At 31.7% G+C, this 12,037-nt stretch overlaps 3 protein-coding genes across 3 annotated transcripts; 1 reads left to right on the top strand and 2 right to left on the bottom strand.

The window, feature by feature from the left end:
* Positions 1-174: 174 nt before the first annotated feature.
* LOC119832719 (transducin beta-like protein 3) lies at positions 175-2,953 on the bottom strand. Its single transcript, XM_038356449.1, has 2 exons — positions 2,659-2,953; positions 175-2,564 (listed from the first exon to the last, which is right to left on the bottom strand). Exons 1-2 carry the CDS (start codon positions 2,679-2,681, stop codon positions 206-208), a joined length of 2,382 nt encoding a protein of 793 aa, XP_038212377.1. The 5' UTR covers positions 2,682-2,953; the 3' UTR covers positions 175-205.
* A 1,545-nt stretch (positions 2,954-4,498) lies between these two features.
* LOC119832721 lies at positions 4,499-5,339 on the top strand. The gene is made up of 2 exons (XM_038356451.1): positions 4,499-4,862; positions 4,941-5,339. Exons 1-2 carry the CDS (start codon positions 4,622-4,624, stop codon positions 5,234-5,236), a joined length of 537 nt encoding a protein of 178 aa, XP_038212379.1. The 5' UTR covers positions 4,499-4,621; the 3' UTR covers positions 5,237-5,339.
* Positions 5,340-5,627: 288 nt separating this feature from the next.
* Positions 5,628-9,917, bottom strand: LOC119832720 (dual specificity mitogen-activated protein kinase kinase 4-like). Its single transcript, XM_038356450.1, has 8 exons — positions 9,685-9,917; positions 9,405-9,594; positions 9,032-9,184; positions 8,198-8,342; positions 7,944-8,113; positions 7,734-7,863; positions 7,223-7,443; positions 5,628-7,090 (listed from the first exon to the last, which is right to left on the bottom strand). Exons 1-8 carry the CDS (start codon positions 9,716-9,718, stop codon positions 6,907-6,909), a joined length of 1,227 nt encoding a protein of 408 aa, XP_038212378.1. The 5' UTR covers positions 9,719-9,917; the 3' UTR covers positions 5,628-6,906.
* Between the last annotated feature and the right edge of the window lie 2,120 nt (positions 9,918-12,037).

The raw sequence follows: 12,037 nt of genomic DNA, 5'->3' as shown, positions 1-12,037 counted from the left end.
TTTACTGATAATGAGAAGGCTGCGCGTACGCCAAAGATGTTAAATACGTATGAGCTTTTGCATACAATGAGAGCTCATTGATATTTTGCAGACAAATACTCATACATATCTAGACTTAAAATTTACAAAGTACACATTACAGTTCATACAAAGAATGAATCAAATAAGTAAGAATTTCTGATAAATTTAATTTTATTATGATAAATTAACTGTTAATACTATGGGGTTGCATACAATTTACAGTGTATGAAATAAAATTTAAATCTTGTAACAAGTTTGTTAATCTTTCAAAATGCCTCTCAGTATAAGGTAATGCACCTTCAATAAAATTAGCTAATGATGGTACTTGAAGTTTCCCTGAAATTATTTCTGGTGCTAATATATTGAAAACTAATTGTGCTGCATGGTAATTTTTCGTGTTTGTATTCCACTCAGAAGCAAATCTTAATAATGTTTCTTTCTGTGTGTTGTTGATTTCTTGAAGTGTTTGGGATAATTTCTCAGAACCATGTTTTAATACTTCATTAACTATTCTTAATACATGCAAGGGTCTTTCCATTCTAAGGGCCAATTTAAGAGCTTTGATTAATTTTTTATCTTGTAACAAATTCACTAACTCTTGTTCCTGTAAAATCAATTCTTCTCTCTCCTTAGCCATTTTCTCACGTGTTTCAACAGAAACATCTTTTAAAGTGACAAGCTTTGAATCAGATCCACCTGTGATTACTAAAGATTCATCCCAGTTGACGGCTAAGGACCAAACTTTTCCCTCATGATTATCCAAAGACATTTTGCATTCTGATGTTTTTATATTCCACATTTTTAATAGACCATCAGCTCCACTAGATAATATCTGTTGACCCTTGCTCAAAAATTCTATTTTGAGGACTGAACTCTCATGACCTTCAAATGTTTTGAGACAGCTAAGATCAGCAATAGACCACAACTTTATTGAGCTATCAGCAGATGATGTTAACACTACTTGGTCTACTGGTGAGAATTTTACACACCAAATTCCTCTTCTATGACCTTTTAGTATACCCAATAACGTTAATTCATCAGTCCACAGTTTTGCTGTCTTATCTTGAGAGCCAGTAGCAATGATCTTATCATTAGGTGATACTGCAACACAGTTTATATCCATATTGTGGGCTAATTCAGTGTGACTCGATTTGATTTTTTGATCAACTGTGTCAAGTTCACTTGGAACTGTCCACACCTTTAAGCAATTGTCTTGACTTACAGAGCAGAAAAATTTGTTGGAAGTTTGTGAAGTGCAAACTGAACCAACAGATGCCGTATGTCGTGTTCCTACTCCTATACAGATAATTTCGGAGTTGTCATATTTCTTCCAAATCCTAACAGCATTGTCTTTACCAGATGATACAAACATATCTTTATCCGTGGGGAACTTAGCTAATGCAAGAACAATATCTGTATGACCCTTTATTAACTTACAATCCATATTAGCCAAACTGTAATGTTTTAAATCTCTGCTGTTTGTAGCTACAACAATGTGTGTTTCTTCTTTTCCAATAAAAATAATGTCTAAAACTTCATCTGTAAAACCAATCATCTGTTTCATGCAATTGAAATTTTCAAAATCATGCATTATGATATTATGATCAGCTGTTACCAATGAAATCATATTCCTTGATTCATTGAAAAATAAATGTGTTATTGCCAGTCCGCCATCCTCTGATGCAGGAGACACAAGACTATTACTCTGCTCAAACATTAACCTACTCATTTGAACATTCCACACTTTAACAATTCCTTTTTCACCTGCACAAGCTACATATATACCTTCTGTCTCAATCTTTTTTGTAAAATTAGGAATTTTAAAAGACACTGGCAAAATAATCATTGCTTCAATACATTCATATACTGGTAGAACTCGAAGTGACTTACTCTCATTTACTTTCCATAATATAAGTACTCTGTCTCTTCCTGAACTAACCATATATTCACCATCAGATGTAAATTGTATGGATGTTACTTTACTAAAATGACCTGAGTATATGTTGCATTCTTTGCCAGTTTTTATATTCCAAGATCTAATTTTTGTGTCATCTGCTGCACCAAATATCATTTGTTTTGTTAAATCTGGATGAAATTTTAGAACACTAAATACACCAAGAGCACCTTTGAGGCTACTTGTACAAGTATAGTGCACCAAATCCCAAAGTCTCACATTTCCATCTGAACTTCCAGATGCTATATTTGTGTCTTCAGAATCGAAAGCTAGCTTCACTACTGCACCTTTATGGCCAGACCTCCAAGTCTTTTGTAATTCACCAGTACTTCTATCCCACAATTTTATTAATCCACTCTTATGCGCTGTTACTACACTTTCATTATTATGAGATAACTTAAATGTATAAATGGTGTCACTTTCATCTTTGTCTTCTCCGGATTCTCCAATGGTGAGGATGTTACAAAGTGTGTTTACGTCAATAACCTTAATAACATCATCACATTGACATAAAAAGTTGACACCATCCTGGGTCCATTGTATTTCTCCACCCGTGTAGAAAGCTTCGAATTCAGCTGTTTTTTCATATCTGGGGAATAAAGGAGAGGATACGGTTAGATTAAATATAAGTATAATTAAAAAGTTCTCATAAGGAAATTAATTGCGATAGAAAAATCACTTACATTTCTTTGAGTGCCACTGCCATTATGCGCAGTGGTAGAATTCATTCATTTAATAACACAATTAACTCTTTTGTTACTATTTGCAGTGTTTGGACAGTTAATACACTGCACACATCGGCACGTGGTATTGAAGTTTTGTAACGTGAAATTATTGTTATGACATTATATGATTTTAGCATGGACTTCATTTTAGTGACAGTGACAACCTCAACTTGACAACATTTGACATCACCTTACACTGGACATTGGCGCAGTCCCTCTAGGTGCAGCCATTAACAAAGAGGAGAAACACAAATTGCGGAATTAGTGTAGACACTAGACAGGTATGAGGTTTTTTTTTATGTCATAGCGGGCAACTGACCTGTGGTTCGCCGGATGGTAAGCGATCAACACCGCCCATAAACATTCGCAAAGGTAGTACCTCTGCGAATGCGCTGCCCGCTTTTATGGGGTAAGGGAATAGGAAAGGATTAAAGAATGGAAAGAAGGAATGGACTAGGACGGGGGAGGAAAAAGAGGTACTGATAAGGGGCTTGTACTTATTATTCTATGGGGCTAGGGTTGTGTTCCGACATGGTTCAGACACACAATGCGACAACTGCGCAGTCCTCTCACTGTAGCAAAATTACTAGTACATAACATATCTCCGCTATATTTGATTTGCTAACACCTGCGTTTACGAGGCAAGATCAACCCACTGTGAGTTGAACTTACCTTGCTCTACTCTTGCTTTGATCGCGTGATCACTATGAATTCCACGGCATATAAAACATTACTTTATAATCCGTGATGAATTCAACTGACATATTATAATACACATTCGTATTTTTATTGAAAAAATAAAAAATTAAGAATATGCATGTAAATTCAATATAGGTCATATATTTCATTACTTCTTAACCAAGCTTCCTCAAATATTTTTTGGTTTTATTTTTATTTTAAAGCTAAGTTATATAGGAGGTTTCAGGGGCGATAAATCGATCTAGCTAGGAAACTTTTTTAGAAAATGACTTATTCGTGTTTTATTGACTTAAACTTACTTTTTTAACAAATAGGAGGCGTTTGAGTAGTCCCAAATTATTATGACTCTTCCTGACATCTATTGGCGAATAATAATACTATAAATGCGAAAGTTTGTGAGGATGGATGCATATGTATATGCGCGTCTGTTACTCTTTCACGCAAAAACTACTGAACCGATTGCAATGAAATTTGCTTCGTAGATAGCTGGACAACTGAAATAACACAAAGGCACTTTTTGTACCGATATTCCTACGGGATACGGCCTTACGCGGTTTCAACCGCGGGTCACAGCAAGTTTTAACTTTAAGAATAACGAATGTATACAAAAAATTCTTAGAGAGAATAGTACTCCATTTAATTAACCTGACCTTTTTTGAACAATAAAAACAAAAATATTAAATTAGAACGTGACATAAAAAACAGTCACACATGATATAAAATTACAAATATTCCTTATTTAAGACAAAAAATAGTATTAATGTTGTTTGAGATAGAGGCAAAAATACTTTTAATAAAATTACCATTTATTATGAAATACATTTATTACCATAAAATCCTTAAGTCGGTTTTTTGCCTTGTTCTACAGGGAAAGAGGGTTGGTGCATGATGGTTTTTATAAAACTTTTCCAACTATTTTTTTGACATAATATCTACTTGTTTCTTTTTGTCGTCATTTCATTCCTTTCGTCGTCGGGACACAAAATAATAAGTATAAAGTTGGGGTTTCGATTAGTACCTACCCTTCTTGTTGTCCAAGTCTTTCCCAGATCTCGTACCCACCTAAACTTTTTCTACAATATGGCCGACCTCTTGCAGGGATTTTAAATTTCTTTACGTCAAACTCAAACAGCTGATTGTCAATGTCGTTGTCATTTGAAACATACCGTTGCTATTTACCTTTAATCCTAATATTTGTAATTACATATAACGTATTAAAATAATGTCATTATCAAGACTTTATAATGTTTTTACTAGATACAAAGTTACAGTTGCTAAAAATTCAGTGCAGTCGAGCAATTTCGAGCATGTGTTTTCTTTTCCTTTCGTTGGTTACTTTGCCTTATTAAATCGACTTAAAGTATATCATTTCTTTGGATCTTGTGCAGTTATACCTAGTACTGGTTTATTAGAATTGACGAGTGTTATACCTGAATCGACTTTCTATGCCGCATTATACATAGGTAGTATTATTGTATCAGAAATAAAATCTGCTATTTGACATTTCAAAACAACAAACCATTAATATACATCTTTTACAGGAATAACAGGAGGTGTTGTTTTATCTTTGGCTTCTTTACCATTTAAGAATGTAATCGGTCACATTTATATAAGTGATGACAACAATTTTATTAAAATATCGTCAATTGATTTTTATGGACGAAGAGTAGACAGAATTATCAAAACCGAGGAATGGATCCCGATATTGGATATGGAACCAAGAATATTGGATGCTTTTTATTTAAAACCAGAGCTAACCGATGGAACAAAATACAAGCTTCTCATTAAGTTTGGTACTGTTAAAAATTCTAGAAAAATGGGAGAAGTTCTAGAATAAAATTCACAATTTAATGAAATTTGATTTACATAATGTAGATTATTAGTTTAAAACCAATGAGCCTGTATAAAGATAGTTGTGTAAATAAATTAATATAAGTACATGTTTTAGGTCATTTTGATTCCCATTAATAAATTTTACTAACTTTTTTTTTTAATTTATCAATTACATTTCACTGGCAATTTTTACCCTGGAACATTGAATTATAATCTGTCTTTTATCTAGATTTATATTTAGACAGTACATCATAATAACTCTGTTTTTGAGATAATACAACATCATAATATTGATAGATAATTAATATGAGATTTATGTCCAATGGTCAAAAAATGTAGTAATTTCTGAAACAATTTAATTACATAGGTTGATGACAGTATAATAAAACCAATTGTTTATGTGTACTCTTTCTATTTTCTATTGCTTCACAATTAAACCAACATGCATGGAGAAAAATGTAATGATTTAATTCATGTTAACATATATCTTATCTTTGTTGCCAAATGTTCAATCATTAATAATTCTCACATTCAATATTTGTATGTACAAAATTACAATAGTACATTTACAATTATTTTCATAAATATAAAATTGATTATGGCTGCCGCATAACAAAGGTTACTAAGCATAGCATTTGTATCTGGTAACATACAGTTTAGTATATATTTTCTTAATAACAATTTACACTTAAAGAGTGAAAATAATATACTATCTGTTAAGGGTATGGTTAGATAACTCCCATACCAAATTGCAGGCTCACATCACTGAATTGATAATTATTGTACTATTTCAAAATCTATTTGCTCAAAATACCTACAAATGCATGTGGACTGTGTAACATTAATAACATTTATATAATAGAATTCAGCATTGGGGACATAAAAGTAAAAAACTTGATAATTTTGTACAGAAGCAATCATAATAAAAGTATTTTGCATACAGGATTCATAGAAGTTATCTTGATCCAAGACTACAGAACATTCAACATTGACATTGAAATGACTTACTTTATTTGTGAGAATAACAAATTTAATGCTTAAATTAAATTCTACATATAAATTGTATAACTCAAGGCTAAGAAGGATATAAGCTATATTTTTAAAAAGTCAAAATAAAAATTTAGATAAATAAGAAAAAAAAAAAATTTTTAATTAAATCCCATTTATTATAACATCTAGAGTATGCCATTTTTTTTATTACATCTATTGTCATATTACACACTCTGTTAAACTGTTATCAATAAAAAAAATGACAATGATAGCTAAAATAAAAACAACTAATTTATTTAATTATTTCTCATTTTTGGTGTACTTTTAATTTGTTCATAAGTCATGCTACTTAAATCAACTCATATTTACAATGCTTTCTGATTATTTAATAGGGATTTTTCAATGTCAAAAAAAATTACTATTGAAATACATAATAATATGCAAGTGCTGTGTGTTGCAATAAAATTAAGGAATAAATTGTCTACTTTCCCTATCAATAATAATTATACTACATTTAAAACAGTATAAAATAGATGTGAAATTTGAACTCTGCTTTTATTCATTAGGCAAGCTAATCTTATTTGAATACATAGTAATGTGTAAATTCTTACAATGAATTAATTTTAAAAAGTTTGTGAAGTGTAATGTCAAAGGACCAAGTAAGTTTTTTGTATTAATTATAATTTATTCAACCCATGCCTGTGCTGGTTGATCAGTGGTAAAGGGACTTACTCCATTACGTTCCATGGAGTCGAGAATTTCGCACACATACGCCGATACATCTGCGCGGCTTTGATCAATACCCTTAATAAATGGATGTTCTAATAAACGATTGTACTTTGGTCGCTGTGTTTCTTCTTTAATAAGGCTGTAAAAAAGTATTAATTTAATAAATATTTTTGTAATGAAATATTTCACTTATTGATATTATGTATTGCAAAACTTTATTTCGATTTGCATGCATAAGGCCTCAAATTTGAATCAACAACAAAAAACTCACCAAGTATTAACAAAATTGATGAAATTGTTTGAAAACGAATTGTTTTTGTTTGTAAGACGAGGTGGGTCTCCCTGTACTACTTGTTGGAGTTGTTCAAAGACAGATCCCCACCGTGGGTATGGGAATGCACCAGTAGCAACCTCCATCAGGGTGATTCCGAGCGACCAAACATCAGATCTCACGTCGTAACCGCGCGCGCGTCCGGGATCTATTCTTTCCGGCTTAAAATGATAGTCATAAATAATAATTCCATCAATATTATCTACAGAGGTATACAATTAATAAATTATCATATAAGCATATTTATATAGCATATTGCTCTTAGTTTCAAATGGTATTTATTAAATTTTTCTATGAGTATGAGTGTTAAGGAAACGCATCATACTCCTGCTCATGCTATATCTATTGGTCTGTCTTTAACACTCAATGTAAAATCGTCTCTAAGGATTTTTTATCCAATGGTAGGTTAAATTTAATTCTAGTTCAATTAAACAAAAGTGAAATTACTTACTGCCATGTAAGGCCTGCATCCTGCGTCACGTGTTCTTGCAATTGAATCAACCAGTTTACCTGATATACCAAAGTCACACAACTTTATATTGCCCCTTCTATCCAATAGAATGTTTGATGGTTTCACATCTCTATATAAAATAAACATTTGTTTTTAATATTTAATGCCATCAAGGAATGTATCATTTAGTAATAGAAATCAATTAATTACCTGTGAATAATTTTTAATTTTTCTTTTAAATAATTTAGTGCTTTAACAGTAGCTAGTGTAATTTTAGCCAATATTGTTTCTGGTATGCGTGTTTGCATCCGTTCACAGATGAATTTATAGAATTTATCTAGGGATGTATCCATTAATTCCATGCAGATCCAACAATCACCCTTAAATAAACAAAAATTATACAATAAGTTACAAAAAGACATGATGTAGAATGTTACTGAGAAACTAAAGAAATTACTACTTACTTCTTTGAAAAGAGCTCCATAAAACTGTACAATATAAGGACATTCATTACTCTTCATCACAACTTCAAGATCCATTAACAATTGTTTTTGTTCTTTTTCGTCTACAGTTGAGCGAATCCTTTTTACAGCCATGACTTTACTTGATCTAATAAATAATATGTATATTATATAACATATTTTTATGGTTATTAAATATACATTTAATTTTTATTATACTTATATATACATTTTAAATTGCAGATAATTTTTTACAAATAACATAAACATTTAAAAATATGTCTTGAAAGAGTACACACTTAAGTTGAATGTTATAACCATAGAAATGTAACATTTAAGACAGCAAAATAATTTAAACAAGTGTTTCTTTCATATGAATAAACAATAAAAAAGTATTACAAAAATAAGCCACCTTCAAATGGTCAACTACACTAAATTTAAATGGGACCTCACTGAAGCACCAGTTTTGAAATAAAAAAAGGATTGTCAAAATCAATTCATGTTCAAAAAAAAAAATAAACTACCAAATAAAGAGAACCTCCTGCTTTTTTTGAAGGCAGTTATAAAGGACTCCTCTTAGATATAAAACTAGGGATGATGTAAGGACAAATGAATGTTAAAATTTGTATATTATATGAATATGTATATTATAAAATATGAATGAAAGTTGTATAATATATTTAAATAATGTTCAGGTGGGTAAGATAAATCGTGAATTATTTATGATATATTATATAATTACAAAAAGGAAAATATTCTTGCTTGTTTTAAATATTTATCATAGGCAAACATTATACTTCACAATATATTAAATGGTAAATTAAAATAGAAACTTACTTTCTGTGGACCATTTTATTAACTGCCCCAAATGCACCTCTTCCAATCTCACCAAGATCTTGTAGATCATCAGAAGTAAAATCATACACTTCAGTGGCCGATAGCTGTAGTTTTCCAGAGGACTGCATTGATGGATATATTCTGCAACGGTCTCTGCAAATAGGTGAAATCTAATCTGATGTATTGTTGTATCAACAGAAACTATACTAAGAGTTTTTTTTAATTTATTATATTCTGGTACAATTCATTCATTCATTGGTCATTACATAAACCATACAACAATAATCATAAATAAATAAAAAATTATTGACAAATAAAAGTAATTTTAATCCACTGCTTATTCTTATCATCTTTATTATTTATTTATAATCACCTAGTATTTTCTGGGAGGACATCCCTAATAGTTCTAGATGGTACACGAGTTCTTTGAACTGCGGTAGAAGTGAATGGCATAAATGCAGCATTATCTGCTGATGGCCCTCCAAGCTGCAGGTTTAATATTTTTCTTTTATCAGAGGTAAATAAATTCAAATCGGGCTTTGGCATAGACGGCCTGCTGGGTCCTATAAAGAATAATTCACACGTGTAGTTAAACCAACATGTTAATAAACATATAATAAGTGTACGGTTTATAAAGTGTACTCAAATATTACCTTGACTTGACGGCACATCGCCATTCTTCGACATTTTTATTCAATATACCTTACAGTCCCAATAAAATACTTATATATTCTTAAACACAGCGTTCACTTTTAGACTCTCCATTTGAATGTTAGTTAGATCAGACTATAACTTCTTTCATAAATAAACAATTAAAAATGTCTTTACATCATGCATTGCAAATTGTTAGAATCTCGTCAACACCGTATACAAAACTATAAATATTTTATGTACATCTATAGACTATCACAAAGAAAAAGTTAGTTAGTCGTCTATGGAAAAAGTCAAAAATGCACAAAGTCTGTGATCACTTTTAATCTGTCTCAATTGTATCGTGAATAGGCATTAAAAATATTTGTGATTTGAAAGTGTCGGTACGTCTTTTGATAAAATGAATGACATTGCTAGTATACAACAAAGAGTTTATAATTATAATAAGAGTTTATAACATTTATCGTGGTGATTGAATTTTATTTTAAAGATCCACTTAAGAGTACCACAGAGTAAGTAATAAACTACTACCACAGATAACATAATACTATACTACTACTACCGCCACGGCAAACTTTAGTGTACCCGTGTATATTATTATACTACTCTTTGCTCTTGTGCCACGCGTCGTGTTCAGAGTATAGGATCCACAACGTGAGATTCGAATTATGGCTCTAAATAATACGCTTACGACCTGTAGTTAAAATAAAATAGAATAAGGCTATATAGCTAAATTCATGTCGTAGCTGACTTGATATTCAACCGCGCGGCCTCGCGCGCCCGGTGTATAATCTATGTACGCAACGCTGCAATAGAAAAAGCCATTACGCGTTCTGACTTGAGACTTTTGAATCATAACACAACAAATAGATTGCTCACTTTTTTGGTATTTATATTTTTGTATTTTGGTATATATGAATAGCACCTAACTTAATTTGAAAAAAAATCGGTCTTGGTGGGTGCTAGGTGGTGGCTCAACAGAGTTCGGTACCAATAAAAGTCGATCCAATATTCGAAAAAAGAATTAAAACGCAAACTAGTACGGTTTAAAAGAACTAGCGTGGTGATAAAGACAGACAGACAGACTGCCAGTTTGGTCATGCTCCCCCCATTTTACGCTGGGTACAAAACCGTTAAAAATCGTGTTACCATACAAAACTTTTTATATTTTTACTAGACGCTCGTTCCAGCTTCGTTCGGATATTCCAAGATTCCTATTTTATCCCAAGGGAGCATTTAATCGGGATAAAACGTATCCTATCACCCAAGTCAGCTCATGCCCTGCCTGCACACTAAATTTCATCAAAATCCGTTCATCAGTTTCAGTGTGATTGACGGACAAACATTCAAACAAACAAACAAACTTTCACATTTATAATATTAGTGTGATAAGAAAGGAGTCAGTAAAATTGTGAATTGACATTGCTGGGAGAATATAAAATAATCAAAGAAATACGAAAAAGAGCCGAAAACATCTAGACAATGCCGCTGTTCTCACAACTTAGTTTAATGTAATATATTATATACTAAGTTAGTATAGTATAATATTTCCAATATTTGTTTAAAATTCTATAGCCTGGTACCTGTGAACCTAATATATGGTATCCAAATACGTCGACATCCTAGGTACCTACATAGTTTTTTTATACATCCGTTGTCTAGGATTCATACGAAAGTAGCAATTAAAATGATATTAGACCATCTGTGAATAGTAAATACCCTTTTAGACAACGCAATTGAGAGAACCTCCTCCATTTCATGAAATCGGTTAAAGTCGTTAGTTTTGGTGTTGCCTCGATTTGACATTTGAAATCAGTCAGTAAAATGTTGCAAATAATAAATATACACCCAATACGAAGTAGATCAGAGTGAAGGTAGAAAGAAATAACGGGTAGACTAGAAGAAAACTAATCACAAATTATACATTTTCATTCAGTCCTGGTATCCGGCATCTTCAGTGTCGGCATTGGTTTACATAATTTGTAATTCATAATACCTTACTACTGGTGTGCCAAAGGGGTTTTGGAAATCACAGTTGTCAGAAAATTATTAACTAATCAGGGTGAGGGAAACAAGTTCTACACTAAGCCATAATCTATTAATCATCTGGTACTAATATTCTTCATACATAAACTACACTTCTAAGTATGGTTTGGTTTAATCATATCAGAATCGGGAATGTTTGTAATGTAAAAGAACAATAACAAATTGGCTGCTATCTAAGGACTACTATTTTACAGAAAATATGATTATGTCAAGAACCCGCTGTTAAGAGAGTTGATCAAGTTTAACCTACGTCACCTTTACATTCTCATAAATCACAAATGCACACGCACACACACACACACACACACA

The sequence above is a fragment of the Zerene cesonia genome, chromosome 15, assembly GCF_012273895.1.
Source record: "Zerene cesonia ecotype Mississippi chromosome 15, Zerene_cesonia_1.1, whole genome shotgun sequence".
Classification (NCBI taxonomy): domain Eukaryota; kingdom Metazoa; phylum Arthropoda; class Insecta; order Lepidoptera; family Pieridae; genus Zerene; species Zerene cesonia.
The sequence above is the reverse complement of the archived record's forward strand: the minus strand, read 5'-3'. Positions and strand labels throughout refer to the sequence as shown.

What these genes read in the sequence shown, in the direction of transcription:
- LOC119832719 (XM_038356449.1), bottom strand. Translation starts at nt 2,681, where the DNA reads ATGGCAGTGGCACTCAAAGAAAT. An exon ending in GCAGTGGCACTCAAAGAAAT is followed by an intron (nt 2,565 to 2,658) that starts GTAAGTGATTTT and finishes TTTATTCCCCAG; the next exon opens with ATATGAAAAAACAGCTGAAT.
- LOC119832721 (XM_038356451.1), top strand. Translation starts at nt 4,622, where the DNA reads ATGTCATTATCAAGACTTTATAATGTTTTTACTAGATACAAAGTTACA. An exon ending in CTATGCCGCATTATACATAG is followed by an intron (nt 4,863 to 4,940) that starts GTAGTATTATTG and finishes CATCTTTTACAG; the next exon opens with GAATAACAGGAGGTGTTGTT.
- LOC119832720 (XM_038356450.1), bottom strand. Translation starts at nt 9,718, where the DNA reads ATGTCGAAGAATGGCGATGTGCCGTCAAGTCAAG. An exon ending in CGATGTGCCGTCAAGTCAAG is followed by an intron (nt 9,595 to 9,684) that starts GTAATATTTGAG and finishes TATTCTTTATAG; the next exon opens with GACCCAGCAGGCCGTCTATG. An exon ending in GATGCAGGCCTTACATGGCA is followed by an intron (nt 7,444 to 7,733) that starts GTAAGTAATTTC and finishes TATCATTTTAAG; the next exon opens with CCGGAAAGAATAGATCCCGG.